Here is a 23,023-nt window from a genome sequence, read left to right on the forward strand (position 1 = left end):
TAGGTCGTGGCATATCCCTGTCTCATTGTTTGTCTGTTAGGCATCTGTGGACGAAGTTGCAGGGATACCTGTTCTTGGTAAAGACTTTGTAGAGATGTTCTTCTTCTTCCCTTCGTAATTCAGAAGTGCTGCAGTGTGTTGTAGCCCTTTTGAACAGGATCCGAATGCAGCTTCTCTTGAGTGTTCAGATGGTTGCTGTTGTAGTTCAGGACCTGGTTGGTGTGTGTGGCTTTCCTGTACATTTTTATAGTGCATTTACTATGCGACAGGGACATGCCACAACCTATCTCGCTAGCCACGCTACCTTACCTAAAAAACATCTCGGAACTGACAGCCAGACTTCTCCGACCAGCCGATAAACCGACAGCCACACACAGACACCAACTCACCAGGACAAAAGACCCTATACCCATCATGTGCAAGACAAACATGATTTACAAGATTCCATGCAAAGACTGTATGAAACACTATATTGGGCAAACAGACAGATAACTAGCAACCCACATCCAGAAACACCAACTTGGCACTAAACGCCACAACCAGCTGTCCCTAGTAGCCCCACACACAGATGACAGGGACCACAAATTCAACTGGGACAACACAATGAACATAAGACAAGCTAAACAGAGGACAGCCAGAGAATTTCTAGAAGTACAGCACTCATCAACGGACTCAAATCAACAAGCGCATAGACCTCGACCCAATATACCGGCCACCACAACGAGCAACCAGAATCAACGGAACCAAAAATTCCAGAAGAGACAGTGCAGCAGTGCTTCACAGGAGACTCCAAAGCCACTGAAGGTGTCACCTAGATGGGGACAAAACATCTGCAAATCAACTTCCCAGCTCGGCAAACACACCCGCAACTTTATGGGCGGCACGGTGGCACAGTGGTTAGCACTGCTGCCTCACAGCGCCAGAGACCCGGGTTCAGTTCCCACCTCAGGCAACTGACTGTGTGGAGTTTGCACGTTTTCCCCATGTCTGCGTGGGTTTCCTCCCACAGTCCAAAAATGTGCAGGTCAGGTGAATTGGCCATGCTAAATTACCCGTAGGTGTTAGGTAAGGGGTAAATGTAGGGGTATGGGTGGGTTGCACTTCGGCGGGTCGGTGTGGACTTGTTGGGCCGAAGGGCCTGTTTCCACACTGTAAAGTAATCTAATCTAATCTAATCTAATCTACGACAACCAGCACCCAAGCTACAAATCTTTATGCAAACCTTGAACTGAACAGCATCTTCAAAGATCAGACTAACAATCATATCTTAGAATTTATAGCAGATTGTAAGATACCCATTGGCAAGGCTACAAGACACCTCTTAGTGGTGTCAATACAAGATGCACTCAATTTATCACATTGCTCATTATTTTGAGCTTCACTGATAATATTAGACTATCTTGATATTCCACCCCTTCAAATATAATGGACGTCTAGAACAACCCATAGACAAGACCAGCACATACCCACAAGTATAGACACTCACCATTTTCCAACAGCACATGTTGGGCACTTTCACAGACCAATTACAGCATTGCAGGATTCTGCAAAACATGAACTCAGACATTTACACATATAGCCAAGAGGAAATCACAAACTACAAACATCTACACAGTATGGACTCCAGTAACATCAACACCATCATAGCCCAGGGAAAATAGATTCTTATTATTGAACGTACGATCTTCATAAACTAGAGTATTTGCAAAACATTATCGACAACGTTTCAAAACCATGGGAAAGGTTCAGTGTGCATGAGAGTATATAGTTAAAGTGAGGAACTTAAAAATCAACAGTTAATAAAGATCCTATTTTAGTGATGCTGGTTGACGAATAAATATTGTCCATGCCAGTATGGATAATGCTCCCTCTCCTTTGAATAGCGTGGCTGCAATTTTTACATTCAACTGAGGTAGGTCTTGGTTGAACACCTCACCTGAAAAGTAGTTTCTCCGCCAGTGCAGCATTTCCGCGATACTACAGTGAAAGTGCCAGTTGGGTTAAGTGCTCAAGTCCTGACTCAAAGTTTTGCACGCTTCTCAAGAATCTGTACCGAGATAGCTTTGTACCCAAAATGGCGCCTGAAGTGGCAACTTTTAAACTTTTCACTGCACTCAGGTGAGTGACGATAAAGCTAATTCAGTTCAATAAAGCTAATTCAATTAAAACATGTGAATACAATATGGAAACAATTCTTGTAACTTTACTGGAAGTGTACTCTATCGTCATTCCAACTTTACCTGCAAACACAAACAGCTTTTCTCAACAGCAATTTAGTGCGAAGTATTTAATGTAACCAGTCAAGTATATACCGACACAAATGAAGTGGGCCAAAGCTATTTGGTGTAAAGTACCTGACAGCCTGTGTGACCATGGAGCAAATGGAATATTTGGAGTTTGGTGTGTCAGGAGGCAGGCTGCTCACCATGTACGTTCGCTCTTCTCTCTAAATTTAAACAAAAATACCAAAGGAAGCACAGTGAATCTTCAATTCTCTATACCACTGGTCTGCCATATATATTGAAGTATGGTTATGGAGGTAGTTCAGTAGAATTTCTGACAAACTGCCAAACAAAAACAAGTATTGCTGGAGAAACTCAGCAGATCTGGCAGCATCTATGGACAGAAAGCAGAGTTCATGTTTTGGGACAAGTGACTCTTCTTTAGAACACTGAATATAATACATTGAACATTCTTGTAACACAGATGACCTGTTCCTTGCAGCAAGAAAGAATACATTCACATCTTTTCACCAAATTTCTGTATTATTAAACAACTATTGGACTACCCATATTTTAGCTTCGTAGCAATGGGAGACCAAGTGGGAGATGGGAACAGTGTTGGGTTGGGGGGCATGACAACTGAATTACACATACAGACACTCCAGCACCCAGCAAAGATTAGCCAACAGATACATGTTCCAGAGTGGTGTCTACTTTCTATATACTGCTTCCCAGTTAAGAGTCTCAACCCTTCCAAAGAATCAGACCCAAGGGCCTTGCTGCAAACGTATGACTCACCAACACAACAGACTTTTCATTTACAAAGCACCGAGCCAGTGGGCTAAAGCTTTGTAACAACACTACCTGTCCATTGTTCTGTCCCAGCAGATAGTGAGTGAAGTAGTTGCTGTTGCCACAATGGGGTTTGAGAACAGAACCATCTCCTGGGTAAACTTCCACAGTGTTCACTGGATCGGTAATTATCCTAAAAGAAACAATGAAAAATCAAACAGGCAAACACTAGTGGGGAGGTGACAGCCTAGCGGTATTATTGCAGGACTGTTAACCCAGAGAAAAGCAAAAGAACTGCAGACGCTTTATCAGAAACAAAAACCAAAGTTGCTGGCAAAGCTCAGCAGGTCTGGCAGCATCTGTGAAGAGAAACCAGAGTTAATGTTTCAGGTCCAATAACCCTTCCTCAGAACAGTTGTCACCTCACCTGATGAAGGAGCAGCGTTCCAAAAGCTTGTGATTTCAACTAAACCTGTTGGACTATAACCTGATGTTGTGCGATTTCTGATTTTGCCCACCCCAACACCAGCACCTCCACATTATTTTTCATTCCTCAACCAACATTGCCCAAGCCAGCATTAACTGACACTATACTCTACAATACTCAAGGACAATGCTGCCTTTTAAGCTAGATATAGATTGGGCAGCTCAAAACTTTTAATTTACAGATTGAAATAGACAAGTCTTCCTCATCCAATATACATGGATGCAAAGTAGGTAGCAATTTGAAATACACTGCACAGCATAATAAACGTGCTGCATTCAACAAAAAAGAAAATGAGAAGTAATTTTGGTTAATAATTCATACCTCCTTCAGGACCGTCACACCTTCTGTGGGGCTGCAGCTTTCACCTGCTAAAAACTCCTATTCATCCCCCCACCCCCAAAGTATCCAACAGTGCCAACTTGAGACAAGCAACAAAACCTTTTATTGCCACTAGTACCAGGCTGTGGCACCCCACCCTAATGAACAAATAAATACTTTGCCTGTCTTTAGTCTGGAAGAAAAGTTGGTAGAACTTTTGCAGCAGTTTCCTAGAACATTACGTTGTGAAACAAGCAGGGAAATACGTTATGGGCATATATGGTATTATGTAGTGAGACAAGGTTAATAAGCAATTTTGGGATTAAAATAGCCTGGATAATAGCAATCATAATACAGTTGATCTCAATAGTAAATTTGAGAGTGACAATCTATATCAAATATCTCAAAGTCAAGGCACAGGTATAAGAGGTCACCTAAGTAAATTGATGAAAAGAATGGCAGTAAATACAATAGTGGGAAACATTAAAAGATAATTGAAAATGTACATAAAGGTGACCCTGTAGCTTACTGGAGAAGTTAAAGATAAGGATTAAAAAGAAGTTTATAATGTTGTGAATAGTAGTAAAGGGGATTGAAGAGTGAGAGTTTTAGAAACTATTAAAAAAGGACAAACAAAACAGTTGACAAAAAGAAAAAAAAAGGCTGAGAATAGGAATAGCTAGGAATAAAACCTGACTAAAGTGATTTTACAAATGTACAAATAGGAGAATAACTAAAGTAAACATCAGTCTTTTAAAGGCAAAGATGGGAGAAATTATCATGGAAAATGAAGAAACATGAAATAAATATGTTGTGCATCCACAGCAGAAAACACATGCCAAAAAATTGAGGGCAACTTTGGGCTGCACGATGGCTCAGTGGTTAGCACAGCTGCTCACAGTGCCAGGAACCCATGGGTTTGATTACAACCTCGGACGACTATCTGTGTGGAATTCTCCCCTTGTCTGCTCTGGTTTCCTCACAAAGTCCAAAGATGTGCAGAATAAGTGGATTAGACATGGGAAAATGAAGGGTTACAGGGATGGGGGGGATCTGGGTGAAATGCTTTTCAGAGGATCGGTGTGGACTCAATAATACCTTGTTTCCACACTGTAGGGATTCTATGATTCTACAGGTTAATAAGAGTGATGACTTTAAAGTAATTGATATCAGCAGAGAAAATAGTAAAGGAGAAACTGGAGGGTCTAAATGCTGTCAAATTCCCAGTGCCTGGTGGCTTAGATCTTAAGAAGCAGCTGGAGAGATAGTGGATGCACTGGCTATGATTTTCCAAAATAAATAATCTTCAATAAATTGTTTTAATTAGATGGTTATTTCTCCTGGCTGGATCAAAAACACAAACAGTTTCAGGAAATGGGGTTCTTTCACACTCAGATGCCAGTGAACCTTTGAAATTTTCTAACCCGGAAGGGTGTAGATGCCCCATCATTGAATACATTTCTGACCAAGATGGTCAAATTCTTGATCACTCAAGGAATAAAGGGATGTGGGGAATGAGCAGGCAAGTGGAAGTAAGGCAGAAGGTCAGCCATGATTGTGGTGAAGGGATGAGTAGGCTGAAGGGCTTGGGAGATTCTCTCCTGCTTTCATTTTTGCCGTTCTTATAGCATTATAAATCAGTTAATGCTGAGACGTTTCACTGATTTCTACTTTGTTTTTAAAGCTAAGTTAAAATCTGAGAGTTGGAAGAAGTGGTGGAGAAGAGTGAGAGAGGAGGATTCACTTGTAATCCCTTCTCCTCTTGCCCCTGACCCAGTTTATGGCAGCACGAAAATGCACATGAGCACCACCTGGTGACTAAATTAGAATAATGCCGATCTACAAGTTGCTTGCCACCTCCGTTTCAGGGTGTCCGGCTGAGTTTTAAATTTCTACAAAGCAGAAGAGCTTGTATGGGAAAATAAACTTTCCATGGTGCACAATTTGCACATTAAAAAATGAAGGATGTGTTTGCAAGTCACACAAATTGGACAGAAGCATAAGAGTATTGCCAAGGTGGGGATTAGAGGCCAGCATAAAGACTTCCCACTAGTTATATTCAACATACTTATGTGGTTGGTGTTGCAGCATCTAACTGCTGTGCCTTGTGGGGGCTTCGTGAGGATCCTTTGAAAGGAAGGTTGAATTCATAGAACACATTCTATGGCTATATGTGGGAAACTGGGTACATTTCCAGTTCCCAGGTCCAGAGCATGTGAAGGAGGTATCGCCAACTGTAGCTCCTGGAGCATCTATGAAGCGGAGAGAATCATGGCCACACATTCAGAAAGGTGGTCACACGCAGGTGAAGACTCTACAGGAAGAACGGGAATGGGTGATCACCAGGAAGTGCAGGAGACCCCGGTGCCATTTCCTTGAAAAATAGATGTGCCACTTTGGAGGCTGTTGAGGGGAATAACCTCTCAGGGAAAACAGTAACAGCCAAATTCGTGGTACCACAACTGTCTCTGCTGCACAAGGAAGGAGCAAAATGTGTAGAAATACAAAAATTAGAGGGTATTCAATTGTAAGAGGAAGTGGATAGATATTTCTACGGCCACAAGAGACTTCAGGGCAGTATGTTGCCTCCATGGTTTTAGGGTAAAGAATGTCTCAGAGCAACTATAACACATCCTGAGGCGGGTGTGGGGTGGTGGCAGGGGAAAATGAACAGCTGTGATCTTGGTACACATTGGCACCAATGATGTAGATTAGAAAAATGGTATGTGATCCTAAAAGTAGCATAGAGGGAACTGGGAAGCAAGCCAAAAAGTAGGACCTCAAAAAGGTAGTGGTCTCAGGATAATTACCAAAGAGAAGTGCTAGCCAGAGTAGGAATACCAGGACATATCGAATGAACACATGGCTAGAGAGACTGTGTAAGATGGAGGGTTTCAGATTCCTGGGCATCGAGACTGGTTCTGGAGAAGGTGGGACCAATACAAAATGGACAGGTTATATATCGGCAGGCTTGGGGAAGTATTTGTCAGAGTGGTTGAGAGGGTTTAAAGTAAATTCGCAGGGGGGATGGGTACCAATGTAAGGAGTCAGAGGAAGGGGAAATCAAGGACAAAAATGAAAGACAGAATGGGGAAATAACAAAAGATATAGGCAGAGGAATCAAGGGCAAGGTTCAAACATGGCCACAGCAAAAATTAGAGGGAATGGGACAAACATTAAACAGACAAGCCTAAAGGCTTTGTACACATGGAGCATTCACAATAAAGTGAATAAATTGATCACACAAATAGCTGAAAACAGGTTTCATATCGTTGGGAGTATGGAGACACGGCTACAGGATGACTAGGGATGGGAGGTTTTAAGTGTTTAGGAAGGACAGATGAAGAGGAAGCACCAGTGGAGTTGCATTACTGGTTAAAGATATATAAACACAATGTCTGAGCTAATATCTTTCCTCAATAATGTAGGATCTGTGTGGGTTAAATTAAGAAAGACCGAAGTGAAAAAAAACATTAGTGGGAGTGGTATCTAGACCAGCAAACTGTACTGGCGGTGTTGGGAATGGCATTAAACAGGAAATTGGAAATGCTTGTAGTAAAGAACTCTCTCCAATTATGAGCAACTTTAAAATGCATATAGTTGGATCAATCAAATTAGTCACAATAACAGTATAAAATCCTGGAATGCATACGATATTGTTTTCTGGACCAATACATTGAGGAACCAACTAGAGAACAGGCCATCTTAGACTGGGTATAATGCATTGAGAAAGGAATAATCAATGAAGTTGTTGTGAGAGAACTCTTGGGGATGAGTGACCATAAAAAGATAGGGTTCTCTATCAATATAGAGAGACAGTGGATAGGCAAACTTTCACAGAACGAAAGGAATAAACAAATTTTGTAGCCATTCTGGCACAATAGTGCAAAGAAAACATTGGTCAAATTACAGCTTACAAGGGAATTTAAAAAATTGTACCGAGATGCAAAAGCAGAAGCATATAAATTGACAAGGATTGAGAACAGTTTAAATGCCAGCAAAAGGAAGACAAAGGCATTGATTCAGAAAAGGAAAGAGAACGAGTGAAAGCTTCAGGGTAACATAAGAATTCACTGTAAAAGTTTCTTCATGTATGCAAAAGAGAAGATGATTGGTGAAACTGGTAAAAACTAATGCAGATTCCTTATAGTCAGAAATATAAGAATTTACAATGGGAAACAAAGAAATGGCTGACAGACTAAATTCATTCTTCACTTCTCTCTTTACAAAAGGAGGAGAGCACAAATAATGTACCAGAAATAATGGGGAACACAGGGTTTTGAGTGAGGGAGGGACTGACGGTAATCTGTATATTTGGAACAAAAGTGTGTTGGAATTATTGTTTGGATTGAAAGCAGATAAATCCACAGAGCCGGATCATCTTCATCCCAGAGAATTTAGGAAGGGGCCCGAGAAATAGTGGATGCATTAATGGCAATCTTTTAAGATTCTTTATACTCTAGAACCGTTCCTCTGGATTGGAGAAGAGTCAATATGACTCAACTACTTAAAATGGAGGTAGAGAGAAAACAGTGGGAAATTGAGAAATAAATTTGTAAGGAGATTTCAGTTATCTGTAAGACAATAGGTTGGTCATTGTAGGGATTTTAACTTTCCAAACATAGACTGGGACTGCCATAGTGTTAAGGGTTTAGGTGGAGAGGATTTGTTAAGTTACAAGAAAATCTTCTGATTCAATATGTGGATATACCTACTAGAGAAGGTGCAAAACTTGACCTACTCTGAGGAAATAAGGCAGGGCAGGTGACTGAAGTGCCAGTGGGGGAGCACTTCAGGGCCAGTGACCATAATTCTATTAGTTTTAAAATAGTAATGGAAAAGAATAAACCAGATCTAAACGTTGAAGTTCTAAATGGGAGGACGGCTAATTTTAACGTATTAGGCAAGAACTTTCAAAAGGGGCAGATGTTCGCAGGTAAAGGGACAGCTGGAAAATGGGAAGCCTTCAGAAATGATATGAGAGTCCAGAGTCAGGACAGAAAGATAACTAGGGAAAGAATACAGCCCTTAAAAGATCAGCAAGGCAGCCTTTATGTGGAACCACAGGAGATGGGGGAGATACTAAACAAGTATTTTGCATCGGTGTTTACAGTGGAGAAAGGCATAGAAGATATAGAATGTAGGGAAATAGATGGGGACATCTTGAAAAATGTCCATATTACAGAGGAAGAATTGCTGGATGTCTTGAAACACATGAAAGTGGATAAATTCCCAGGACCTGATCAGGTGTACCCTAGAACTCTATGGGAAGCTAGGGAAGTGATTGCTGGGCCTCTTGCTAAGATATTTGTATCATCAATAGTCATAGGTAAGGTGCCGGAAAACTGGAGTTTGGCTAATGTGGTGCCACTGTTTAAGAAGGACGGTAAAGACAAGCCAGGGAACTATAGACCAGTGAGCTTGACGTTGGTGGCGGGCAAGTTGTTGGAGGGAATCCTGGGGGACAGGATGTACATGTATTTGGAAAGGCAAGGACTGGGTCGGGATAGTCAACATGGATTTGTGCTTGGGAAATCATTCTCACTAAACTTGATTGAGTTTATTGAAGTAACAAAAAGAGGATTGACGAGGGCAGAGCTGTAGGCGTGATCTACATGGACTTCAGCGAGGTGTTCGACAAGGTTCCCCGTGGGAGACTGGTTAGCAAAGTTCGATCTCATGGAATACAGGGAGAACTAGCCATTTCGATACAGAACTGGCTCGAAGGTAGAAGACAGAGGGTGGTGGTGGTGGTGGGTTGTTTTTCAGACTGGAGACCTATGACCAGTGGAGTGCCACAAGGATCTGTGCTGGGTCCACTAGGTTTTGTCATTTACATAAATGATTTGGAAGTGAGCATAAGATGTATAGTTAGCAGATTACACCAAAATTGGAGGTATAGTGGACAGCAAAGAGGGTTACCTCAGATTACAATGGGATCTTGATCAGATGGGCCAATGGCGGAAAATGTGTTGCTGGAAAAGCGCAGCAGGTCAGGCAGCATCCAAGGAGCAGGAGAATCGACATTTTGGGCATGAGCCTTTCTTCAGGAATGAGGAGAGTGTACCAAGCAGGCTAAGATAAAAGGTAGGGAGGAGGGACTTGGGGGAGGGGCGTTGAAAATGCGATAGGTGGAAGGAGGTTAAGGTGAGGGTGATAGGCCGGAGTGGGGGTGGGGGCGGTGAGGTAGGAAGAAGATTGCAGGTTAGGAAGGTGGTGCTGAGTCCGAGAGTTGGGACTGAGACAAGGTGGGGGAAGGGGAAATGAGGAAACTGGAGAAATCTGAGTTCATCCCTTGTGGTTGGAGGGTTCCTAGGCAGAAGATGAGGCGCTCTTCCTCCAGCTGTCGTGTTGCTATGGTCTGGTGATGGAGGAGTCCAAAGACCTGCATGTCCTTGGTGGAGTGGGAGGGGGAGTTGAAGTGTTGAGCCACGGGGTGGTTGGGTTGGTTGGTCCGGGTGCCCCAGAGGTGTTCTGAAACGTTCCGCAAGTAGGCGGCCTGTCTCCCCAATATAGAGGAGACCACGTCTGTCCTCATTTCCCCTCCCCCCATCTTGTCTCAGTCCCAACCCTCGAACTCAGCACCACCTTCCTAACCTGTAATCTTCTTCCTGACCTCTCCGCCCCCGCTCCCACCCCCACTCCAGCCTATCACCCTCACCTTAACCTCCTTCCACCCATCGCATTTCCAACATCCCTCCCCCCCACCTTTTATCTTGGCCTGCTTGGCACACTCTCCTCATTCCTGAAGAAGGGCTCATGCCCGAAATGTCGATTCTCCTGCGCCTTGGATGCTGCCTGACCTGCTGCGCTTTTCCAGCAACACATTTTCAGCTCCGATCTCCAGCATCTGCAGTCCTCACTTTCTCCCAGATGGGCCAATGGGCTGAAGAATGGCAGACGGACTTTAAATTAGATAAATGCGAGGTGCTGCATTTTGGGAAAGCAAATCTTAGCAAGACTTATACACTTAATGGTAAGGTCCTAGGGAGTGCTGCTGAACAAAGAGACCTTGGAGTGCAGGTTCATAGCTCCTCGGAAGTGTAGTTGCAGGTAGATAGGATAGTGAAGAAGGCGTTTGGTGCGCTTTACTTTATTGGTCAGAGTATTTAGTACAGGAGTTGGGAGCTCATCTTGCGAATGTACCCGACATCGGTTAGGCCACTGTTGGAATATTGTTTGCAATTCTGGTCTCCTTCCTACCAGAAGGATGTTGTGAAACCTGAAAGGGTTCAGAAAACATTTACAAGGATGATGCCAGGATTGGAGGATTTGAGCCACAGGGAGAGGTTGAATAGGCTGGGGCTGTTTTCCCTGGAGCATCAGAGGCTGAGGGGTGACCTTATAGAGGTTTACAAAATCATGAGGGGCATGGATAGGATAAATAAGTTTTCCTTGGGGTGGGTGAGTCCAGAACTAGAGGGCATAGGTGAGAGAGGAAAGATATAAAAGAGACCTAAGAGACAACATATTCACACGGAGGGTGGCACGTGTATGGAATGAGCTGCCAGAGGAAGTGGTTGAGGATAGTATAATTGCAACATTTAAAAGGTGTCTGGATGGGTAGGTGAATAGGAAGGTTTGGAGGGAAAAGGGCCAGGTGCTGGCAGGTGGGATTAGATTGGGTTGGGATATCTAGTCGACATGGATGAGTTGGACCAAAAGGCCTGAATCTGTGCAGCACATCTCTTTGACTCTATTAACAGAAGTTGCGGTATTGCGCTATTGAAATCCATACTGATCCAATATTGGGCAAGAAACCAGGGACGAGATCTCAGACTAACAGCTCATCCAAAGTTGACTCCTCTGACAGTGCACTCTACCATTTAGCAAGGCCTAGACATCATGCTGAATTTATACTCCATTTAGTGTCAAACTAGCCTGTTACATGAAGCTTCCATTCTATTCATTCCAGGGTTAGCTGGAGTCTTGTTCTCCATTTTAAAGTAATGCTTCAGCAAATAACACGCAAACTTGTAATGTGAAAACTCCACGGTACTGGTCACCTACCACCCCCCATCCCTCCCCCAAAAAATCTTTTTTTTTTAAAAAAAAACCATGCAGAAACCACGTAGACACAAGAACCAAAACAAGTACAATACAAGGAACGGGAAACACAGCATGAATTTGATTGTTCATGGGTTTTGTCTCGCAGCAGTGAAAGAAAACTATAGTCCAAAAGAGGGAAATTATGGTTCCACAACACTAAGTATTCATGGGGGCAGGATATCTTGAGGAATTAGGGGCTTACAGTCTTATCATGGAACAACAGTCTCTCCAAGATAAACAGGATGGCTTTTAAAAGTCACAAGAGGAAACCACAGCTTGGCATCCAATCTGCAAATTGTAATTACACTCACTTATTTCCTATAGTGACATCAGCAATGAGTAATTCATCCAACTCCAGGGGCTTGGATAACACATAGGCAGAGGAACCAGTAACCATAGAACGGAAAGATAAGTTAATAAAACCAGTTTTGCAAACCAGACTAAAAACAATTACATCAAGAAGCTTTATTTGAAACAACATATCTTCAGAGTAAAGAATTACAAATGTGTAGATCAATGGATTGCCTCATAAGATTTCAGGATAGAAATAGCATGAAGTCTAATCAATAACAATATATTTTGTTTTGTGCATCACTTGCTGGGTCAGCATTTATTACTAATCCCTCGTGGAGCTGCCTTCTTGAACCATTGCAATTTACTTAGCATAGGTCGACCCACTATGATGTTAGGAAGTTCATTCCAGGATTATAACCCAGAGACAGTGAAGAAATGCAATTTATATCCAAGGCAGGATAAGAGTCTTAAAGGGGAGATTGACGATAAGATATTGTTGTCTGTTGTCTTTGCCCTTCCAGATGGTACAGGCTTTGCCCTTCCAGAGGGTTGGACGCGTTGTTGAAGGAACCTTGGTAAGTTGTTACAGTGAATATAATACACACTGCTGTTACTTGTGGTAGACATATTTTGTGGGAAGTCACAAGATGAGTTATTCAATCAACATAAATCTCTCAACCGGTGAGCTGTTTTGAAGTCATACTATCTACATGTGTGAGAACCCTTACATGGTTCATGGGAAATCATAAATTAATCTTGCTGTGGAGCTTATTGAGTATCAGTTCCCTTGGTAACTGGCAATGGTGAGCCCAGCTGGAACTTATCACCTGAGCCATTGTGGTGAAATGGTAGCGTCCCACCTCTGGACTGGAATGCCCAGGTTCAGGTTCTACCTTCTCCAGAGGTGTGTAATAACTTATCTGAACAGGTTTATGAGAAAAATAAGTTTTAATTAAAGCAGACAGATGAATTTAGTTCTGTTCCTGTCTCCCTAACCTCCCCCACCCACACTTTTGATAGCTTGTATTGACCTTAAGGGACTTTGCTTGAAAATATTTAATTGGCCCCACAGGTGATTTAATATTGGAGGTTAATAGCTAAAAATAGAAATCACGGTGATTTGGTGGTGATGAAAAGAAATATTCAGTTGTGCATATAAACAGTAAACTAGTCGTGGCTCCATTTTGGAGTTCAACAATAAACGATGCTCCTTTCCAGTTGTACTTACTGAGTTATTACACTGGTGATAAGAGGCAGGAAATGTTTCAGACAGCTTTTGCTTTCAATTAACCCATTAAGACTGTGATAGGGTAATATTTAAAAATTGCCACTGGGTGGGAAACTGGGGGATTGGCTCAGGTACACAAAGAATTGAGATAGATTAGATTAGATTAAATTAGATTAGATTCCAGACAGTGTGGAAACAGGCCCTTCGGCCCAACAAGTCCACACCAACCCTCCAAAGAGCAACCCACCCAGACCCATTTCCCTCTGACTAATGTACCTAATACAATGGGCAATTTAGCATGGCCAATTCACCTAACCTGCACATCTATTGGACCATGGGATGAAACTGGAGAACCCAGAGGAAACCACACAGACTGTGTGGAGCTTGCACAGTCACCAGAGGCTGGAATCGAACCTCGGTTTCTGGCGCAGTGAGGCAGCAGTGCTAACCACTGAGCCACCGTGCTACCCTCAGATACTTCCTTCAGGCAAACTGGATCGAAGGGCATCACTAACAAAATGCCAATATCTTGACAGCTTGTGGGGCCCTGATGTTTGGCATCATTAAGAGTTTAACGTACCCGAGAATCAAAATCCTTTGGCGAACTGGTAGATATTGTAACTGTCCACTATGACATCAAGCCATCTGGTTGTAAGTTAGCTCACCGAGCTGGTAGGTTTGTTCTCAGACGTTTCATCACCATGTTGGGTAACATCATCAGTGAGCCTCCAATGAAGCACAGGTGTTCTGTCCCGTTTTCTATTTGTGTGTCTTGGTCTGTTAAGGTGAGATCATTTCTGGTTGTTTTTCTTAGACGTTGGTAAATGGGGTCCAAATCAATGTGTTTATTAATGGAGTTCCAGCTTGAATACCGGGCCTCTAGAAATTCCCGTGCATGTCTCTGTTTAGCCTTACCTTGGATGGATGTGTCGTCCCAGTCGAAGTGGTGTCGTTCTTTGTCTGTGCGTAAGGATACTAGCGATAGCTGGTCTTGTCTTTTGGTGGCTAGTTGGTGTTAGGTGTATCATGGTGACTAGTTTCTGCCAGCCTGCCTGATGTAATATTTGTTGCAGTCCTTGCAAGGCATTTTGTATATGACATTCGATTTGCTGGTTGTTGGTCTAGAATCCTTTAGGTTCATCAGTAGCTGTTTCAGTATGTTGGTAGGTTTGTGGGCTACCCTGATGCCAAGAGGTCAGAGTAGTTGAGTAGTCACCTCAGAGATGTCTTTGACGTATGGTAACGGGGCTAGAGTTTCTGGGCATGTTGTGTCTGCTTGTTTGGGTTTGTTGTTTGACCAGCCATCACTAGTATCCTTACAAACAGACGAAGAGGGCACCACTTCGACTGGGACAACGCATCCATCAGAGGATAGGCTAAATAGAGACACTCATGGGAATTCCTAGAGGCCTGGCATTCAAACCAAAACTCCATCAATAAACACATCAATTTGGACCCCTTTTTCTCAGAGGTTGGTAAGTGAAACAGAAATGATATCACTCACCTTAACAGACCAAGACACACAAATAGAAAGGGGACAGAACACCAGCGCTTCAACAGATGTTACCTAGCATCATGACGAAATGTCTGAGAACAAACCTACCAGCTCAGTAAGCAAACTTACAACCTGAATCTCAACCTGAGCTACAAACCTTCTCAAAAAAATAATTGCAATCAAGCCATCTGCTATGGCAAATAAACTTTGTAGAGTACCAGATACTGAATTCTTGATAAGACTATGGAAATTGGCAGAACACTGCAAGAATGGGTCAGCACTGCAGGACATGTTAAGGGATTGCTTGGTTTATGGAATTTATTGTACTGTGACCCAAACAAAGCTACTAACCAAACCAGATCAGGACCTTGAGAAAACCACAGAACTGGTCCCTTCTTACAAAAAGACAGGAAAAGGAGCTCAGGAGCTTTGGGGTCTATAGATAATACTGCCTGCAACCTTGGGCAGCCCCATACCCACAGACTCAAGTTCCCAACAGATAATACTTACAACTGGAGTTTGACTCCAAGGAACAACAATTGAAATTTGAAGGCACAAGGCTCCAGAACTGCATCAGAAGTTTCTCCACAATACAGAAAAGACCAAGAACATCATCTTATACATCATATTCTTGTGAACATAGACTGTGCCCCAGACAAGGCTATCGAAACACACAAAACAAGTACCACCCAGATCAAAGAGCAAAGTCACCTCAAACTAGGGCTTTGCAAATAACAGCCCAAGGATGAGGCCAGGTACTGCTAAATTACATCACTGCTCCAAAAGTGGCCCCAATTACGATAAAACTTCAGATAAATGCCTAGAAAGTAGGCACAGGTACCACTGTAACTATTATTGGGAAGAAAACATTTGGGAAATTCCAGTAGGGCATCTTACCCTCAAGCCCGAGACACGAAGGCTAGATTGGCCACATGCTCTAGGGAGCCCTGAGACCACTAACTCCAATTACACATGGGCAACACACAGACCAAGTCCTGTCAAAGGTGATACAAGGGCCAGGTCCCAACATTTTGCAAAGGGACTAGCTATAGAAAATCCATCTGGAGTGGCAACAAGTCTTTAAAGTAGGCACTAGCGATCTAAGTGAAGTCACTGGGAAGTATCCTGAAGTGTTCCAAGAGTGCCTCGCGAAGATATAAGGTGCCAGGGCCAAGATCTATATTGACCCAAAATCCCAGAAGACCCACCCAAATACTTCAAGGCACAATGTGTCTCCTATGCCTGATGTGCCAAAGTAGAGGCCAAAGTGGAATATCTAGAGGAACGTGACATCATATGTCCAAAGTAATTTTTTTCCCTGGTGTGTCGGAGGCTAAGGGGCAATTTTATAGAGGTTTATAAGATTGAGGGACAATAATAGGGTGAATCTCGAGAGCATAGGTTTAAGTTAAGAGGGGAAAAACTTAAAAAGAGCCAAAGACAACTTTTTCTAGCAGAGGATGTGTGCATGAAATTAGCTGCCAGGGGAAATAGTGGAGGCTGGTACAATTTCAACATTTAAAAGGCATCTGGGTACATGAGTAGGGTTTAGAAGGATATGGGCCAAATGCTGGCAAATGGGACTAGATCAGTTTAGGATATCTGGTTGGCATGGATGAATTTGATTGAAGGATCTGTTTCTGTACTGTACGACTCTATGACTTTGGATTTTATTGGTCTGCTACCACATTTACCAGCTCATCAAAGGATTTTACAAAGAAAACATTCCAACAGTTTTTGTTCGGCACAATAACACACGTGCTCTTTATTTTGTGTAATAAACTTTTAGGATTTGCTAAAGTACACTGGTCAGTGACTGGCCTGCATGGTAAACAATAAGGATAACTTGGTCTATCAAGTCAAGTTTCACTTTGGGATATGATCAATGATCAATATCATAGCAGCAAGAAAACCTGCTGCCCTTACCTGTTGGCTAACAGGCCATTCTGTTTAAGCACAATTTGAGATGAGCATAAAATGCTCGACTCACCTTAGGAATAAAGAAAAAAACTTGCAAAACAATGAAAATATCTGGTGAAAACAACTTTCAAGAAGGACAGTGAGGTGGAATTTTGGAGGTGATGAGCTACTTGCTCCTTTTGTGCTGCAATGTGCAGTATTCATGAATCTAGGCCTGTCATCGCCCTTGAAAGAAGGTAAGAAGTGAATGTGTCAATGTAAACCCTTTATCTGAAATGGAAGACACCTTTCCCTGACAGCTGTGTCCTAGAATAAATTAAAACAAAGAACTGAAGATGCTGGAAATCTGAAATCATAAATAATAAGTTGCTAGAGAAACTTAGCAGGTCTACAGCATCTGTAGACAGAAAAACAGCTAATGTTTCAAGACCAAAGATCCTTTGACAGAACAGTACTACAGCCATATATGAGCCTATACTAAACACGAACATCTCCTCTTCCCGCACACAAAGTCAGAAATTACACAACACCAGCTTATAGTCCAACACCAGCTTATAGTCCAACCAGCTTTCAGAGAGTGCTGCTCCTTTGTCAGATGAAGTCACTTCAGAAGCAGCAGTTTCTGTTTGAGCTTGGGAAACAGATGTAAAAACAAGGCTTACAAGAGATGAAGGGTAGATACAATTCCGAACAAACACAAAGTCTTGAAGCTATGCAGCTGATCTGGCAGCATCAGTGGAGAGAAAGATGTCTTTTGGAGAAAAGTTCAAACTGACTTCTATTGAAGAGAGAGTCATATTGGAATCGAAACTTTAACTCTGTTTCTCTCTCCACAGATCCTGCCAGACCAGCTCAGTTTGACCTGCAGTGTTTGTTTCACATTTCCAGCATCTGTAGTATTTCACTTTTATTTGAGATAAAACTCCCCGTTGGTGTATCAGGCAGTCAGAGCACCTCTTACCTGTACAGCACACTTTGGCACCAGACTACTTTCACCTGCTGTGAATGCAGACAAGTCTCCAAGTCCCGTTTTCCCTGACCCAGCACATCCCCGAAGCGCCACCTAGGTACAAAAATCAGTCAGCATTGGATATTGGCAGGGATCATCAACACATGAAGAAGGCCCTAGCTGGTCAACAAGTTACAATCAATCCAAGTTACATTATAATTTCAACAGGCAAATTGAGAAAATGCTGACGATTGTCAGAACAATTCCACAAGAAATGTTCTTAGTCAATTAATTCCACTTTTAGTTCATTGCAATGTAGTTTGATACAGAGGTAGAACACTTATGACACAAGACCTGTGTTGTACCACACCTCACTGGAGTGGAGGAGTGATAAGCTGTACCCAATTACTGCAAGGATGCTACATTCCTATAATACTTAGGACAAATTACAATGTGAAACACTGCATTCCATTCTAGAATTTTGTATGTGATTTATGTAAATTATTTAGATGAGAACATAGAAGGTATGATTATTAAGTTTGCGGTTGACAGCAAAATTGGTAATATAGTGGACAGCAAAGAAGGTGATCTAAGAAATCCAAGCGATCTGATCAATTGGGTCAATGGGTCGAGAATTGGGAGATGGAGTTTAATTTCGATAAATGTGATTTATTTGACAAGTAGGACCTTGGGTCATGTTATAGAACTGAGACCCCTATAGGGTTCAGATACATAATTCTTTGAAGTTTGTGTCACATATACAGAAGGTGGTTAAGACGACATTTAGCATGCTTGTCTTCATTGCTCAGACCTTGGAGTTGGGATGTCATGCTGAGGTTGTACAGGGCATTGGTGAGGCCTCTTCAGAAATACTGTGTACAGTTCTGGTTGCCCTGTTATATAAAAGATATTATCAAGCTGGTGTGAGTTCAGAAGAGATTTATTAGCATGTTGCCAGGAATGGAGGTTTGAATTATACAAAGAAGCTGGATAGGCTGGGACTTTTTCCATTGAAGCGTAGAAAGTTGAGGGGTGACCTTATAGAGGTTTATAAAATCATGAGGGGTATAGATAAGGTGAATGGCAGGCATCTTTTCCCCGAGAATGGGGGATTTCAAGACGAGGGGACATACGTTTAAGATGAAATGAGAAAGATTTAAAAAGGACGTGAGGGCAATTTTTTTTTTAAATAGAGAGTGGTTCATGTGTGGAATGAACTTCCATAGGAAGCAGTGGATGCAGGTACAGTTACGACATTTAGATAAGTACATGAATAAGAAATGTTTGGAGTGACATGGGCCAAGCACAGGCAGGTGGGACTAGTTTAGTTTAGTTTAGTTTGGGGTTATGGTCAGCATGGATTGGTTCGACCAAAGGATCTATTTCCATGCTGTATGACTCGAGATGTTTTACAAGTTCAAGCAATACATATTCTCTTCTATGTTAAAAATACATAGCCTGATGTTTACCTGTGAAGATGTGGGGCTGGGCAGTTCAGAGGCAACACTTTGGGAAGAGTAGTGGCTGATTCTGCCATTGCAGAAACTCCTGGTGCCATAGGTTCATTAACACACTGCGATCTGTTATCTATCCCATCGAGCCCCAGAGATTTCTCTTGCTCACAGTTATAGTGAAGAGCGAGTCTCAGAGGGAAATCCCATTCTTGTGGGCAAGAGGATACAGTGTGGTGCTGAATCACCCATGTATACTGACACATGTATTTGGAGCAGATCTCAGTCGAGCCTCCACCCCTTTGTTCCAGATTTAGAGGATTTGTACCTTCACGTACTTTACTCTGACAATTCCGGGTCCTTCTCCCAGATTGGTTCTGGCCCTCATTGAACCCAGAGGGTTTAACCTTCTCCAGGTTGAGACAGTGTTGGGACTCAAAGTTGCTACCCGTGCCCTGTTTATGGAGCGGTTTGCTGGCAGCAGGCGTACTGACTGGTGTCAGGAACTCCACAGTGAACTCGAGTCGAGACGGAGCCAGATTGAGGAAGGCACGACCATCTAGAGAGGAGACGGTCACCCATCCACTGTCAGCAACCTTTACTCCACCGTCTTGATCGCTTCCAGGCCACTTCACTTCACAAATGTCAAGGAACTGGTTCTAGAGAGGCAAGAGAAACAAGACACTGACTTTAAACAGGCATATTGAACAATTCTGATTTATTAACTCAAACATTTACAAATCAACTTTTGTCTCAGGACATTTACAACCAATGAAGTGTAATCAGTGATATTTTGTAACAAGCATGTCAGCCAATCTTCATGTAAGATCCTGTAAACAGCAATGTGATAGTGAAGAGATTTTATTTTTTAAAACTGCCATTTATGCAGGGATAAATATTGGCCAGGACACAGGAATAATTCCCCTGCTCATTAAAATAACAGCTATATAAGTCTTTATAAATCAACTTGAAAAACAGACAGGTCCTCATTTTAGTGCCTCGACTGAAATGCAGCATCTCTGACAATGAGGGTCACCCTCAGTACTGCACTGGAAGCATCATCCCAAATTCTCAACCCCTCACACTCAAATTCACCAAGGCGCCTTAGCACTTTCCAAACATACAACCACTTACATCTAGAAGGGCAGCAGATATATGGGAACATGCACATATCCCTCCAAGCCACTCAGTGTCCTGACTCAGAAATATATTGCTGTTCCTTCAACGTTGGGTCAAAATCCTGGATCTACCTCCCCAGTGGTATTGTGTACATGGACTGCATTCATTCAAGAAGGCAGCTGACCACCACCTTCTCAAGGGTCACAAAGGGTGGGAAATAAATGCTGGCCCAGCCAGAGATGCCTACATCCCATGAACGATTAAAACAAAATTAACTGACTTCTAGGCAGAAAACCAAGGAAATAAATTATTTAATTCAGAATACCACAAAAAAGACAGGATTAGTGCTCCACATATTCCTTTATCAAGCTCCCCACTATGTGAAAGGGTACAGCTGGTATCCACTTCCCTTTCGGTATTAATAAACTAGGGGGTCACTGTGGCACCACCCTGATTGGTATTAAGTGAAAAGCTGTATTAGCAGAGATGCAAGAAGAGCTTTCGAACCGGTCACAAAACTGGAAAATCGTGCTGGGACAATCCAATTAGGTGAGATGACAGGTTTAGCAATTTTCTTTTAATTCATTTAATTTTAATTTATTTCCTCACAAATAACTGATGGGTTAGGGATAGGCCATTCAGCCAGCTCTGACATTCCATATCCTGACTGCAGTGTTGCAGTGTTTGCTCTGTCTACTCTGTCATCTGAGTCATATCTCTAGTAGAATTTTCGAACAAAAGGGAAAATCAAGGGTTACAGAAAGTAGCAGGAAAATGGAATTCAACCATGAACATAATGAATGGAGGACCAGGCTCAAGTGTCAAGCTCATTCCTGCTCCTAGTTCTGGATTTCTTGAGGATCTGAACCAAATTAAATTTTCTGTCAGTGGAAGGGAGGAACAGGGGAGTTAAACAAAAACAAAAAAATTCACAAATATATACATACATAACTTTAAAGTCAAAAACATAGATCATTTATTAGAGACTGGCAGTTTAGCCAAACGGATGGGACTAGGAAGTGTAAAAGTGACATTGAGGGTTGCAGTGAGTTAGGACTCACCAACAGCTTGTCTCCAGAAGTCAGTCTTGCTAGAAGATAGGGCTGAGAAGCAAATTGATTTCTGAATTCCAGAGCTTGTAGTAACTGCTCCTACCAGGAGAAACACAGAATTTTCACAATAAAATCAATTATGCAAGAAATTAAAGTTCATAGTTTTAATTGTTATGTTTGTGCACAATAATGACAGCTCAGAAAGGACTCCACTTAGTCAACTGCACCTGTGCTAACTCTTTCAAAGAGCTATATGATTAAAGCCACTTCGCCATACTCTTTCCCTACAGCCCTGCAAATCCTTTCAATAATTATTATTTATTTCGTATTTTCAGAAAAGCATCAGCAAGATTGCGATTTGGAGTGTTTTGCTGTATGGGGCTGAAACATGGATCTTGAAATCAGACATCCAAAGCTGTAAAAGACTGTTCTGCAGGAGGGTGGATTGAGTCAGTTGGACAGAAGAATCCCTATAGTGTGGAAACAGGCCCTTTGGCCCAACAAGTTACCCTCCAAGGAGTAACCCACGCAGACCCATTCCCTTACCCTATTTTTACCCCTGACTAATGCACGTAACCTACACATCCCTGAACATGATGGGCAATTTAGTTTGGCCAATTTACCTGACCTGCACATCTTTGGATTGTGGGTGGAAACCCACGTAGACACAGGGAGAATGTGCAAACTCCACACAGACACTTGCCCGAGGTTGGAATCGAACCCAGATCCCTGGTGCTGTGAGGCCACAGTGCAAACCACTGAGCCACCGTGCTGCCCCTTTTGTTTGAACAAGAACAGTGAAGAGATTCTCAAGAGGTAGGAGCACAAAGGATTCTTGCATGTCATCAAGAAAGGCAACAAGGTCATATAGGCCGAAGCCTGACCCATTGGGGCTTTACAGGGTAGATGCAGGTAGATTGCTTCCTTGTGGGAGAGTCTAGGACCAGAGGGCATAATCTCAGAGTAAGGAGACACCCAGTTAAGACACAGATGAGTAGGATTCTTTCTTCTTAGAGTAGTGAATCTGCAGAATTCTTTACCACAAGGGGCTGTAGACGTTGGGATGTTAACTATATCCAAGACTGAGGTAGACTGATTTTTTCAGTAAGAGAATGAAGAATTATGGGGAAAAGGCAGGAGAGTGGTTTATATAATTTGATAATTATTACACATGGCAAAATTGAAAATGAGGGGCTCCTAGGAAGAGTAAAATGCATGGGAGTGAGGTGTGTAGAAACGACCAGAGGACCTGCCTCTGGAGATCAGAAGAGTCATTTTGGCACAGAAGACGTGTGTATGGCTCAGCAAGTGCATGCCGGATTATTGTGACATTACCCACAAATTGTCAGTACTAGTTCAATTGTACAATTTAAATCTTTGGGATAAATTTTTTAAAACTTTGTATTTATATAGTGCCTTTATGAGCAAAGGATGCACTAAAGCACTATATAGCCAGCAAATTCTTTGAAGTCTAGTCACTGTCATAATATAGGAAGTGAACCAGTCAGTTAGCATAGCAAGATCCCACACAATTTTACAATGGTCAGGCAATCTGTTTCGATAATCTTAAGTAAGAGATAAAGATTCCTTCAAGGCACTGGGGAAACATTCCAGCATTTAAGTGCCGTTGATTGTTTTACTGTTAAA

At 42.4% G+C, this 23,023-nt stretch overlaps 1 protein-coding gene across 3 annotated transcripts in view; it reads right to left on the reverse strand.

The window, feature by feature from the left end:
• Positions 1–23,023, reverse strand: part of cunh5orf34 (chromosome unknown C5orf34 homolog) — a 50,066-nt gene that overhangs the window by 17,121 nt on the left and 9,922 nt on the right. For all 3 annotated transcript variants that reach the window (XM_043703166.2, XM_043703156.2, XM_087993830.1), the window contains 6 exons: positions 21,386–21,475; positions 19,224–19,864; positions 17,767–17,868; positions 3,087–3,207; positions 2,355–2,446; positions 1,487–1,544 (listed from right to left, as the gene is read on the reverse strand). In XM_043703166.2, coding sequence (XP_043559101.2) covers positions 1,487–1,544; positions 2,355–2,446; positions 3,087–3,207; positions 17,767–17,868; positions 19,224–19,864; positions 21,386–21,475 — 1,104 coding nt within the window. The remainder of the gene's footprint in view (positions 1–1,486; positions 1,545–2,354; positions 2,447–3,086; positions 3,208–17,766; positions 17,869–19,223; positions 19,865–21,385; positions 21,476–23,023) is intronic.

Source organism: Chiloscyllium plagiosum, unplaced genomic scaffold (genome assembly GCF_037043375.1).
Source record: "Chiloscyllium plagiosum isolate Xiang-an unplaced genomic scaffold, Cpla_swu_hap1 HiC_scaffold_2, whole genome shotgun sequence".
Lineage (NCBI taxonomy): Eukaryota > Metazoa > Chordata > Chondrichthyes > Orectolobiformes > Hemiscylliidae > Chiloscyllium > Chiloscyllium plagiosum.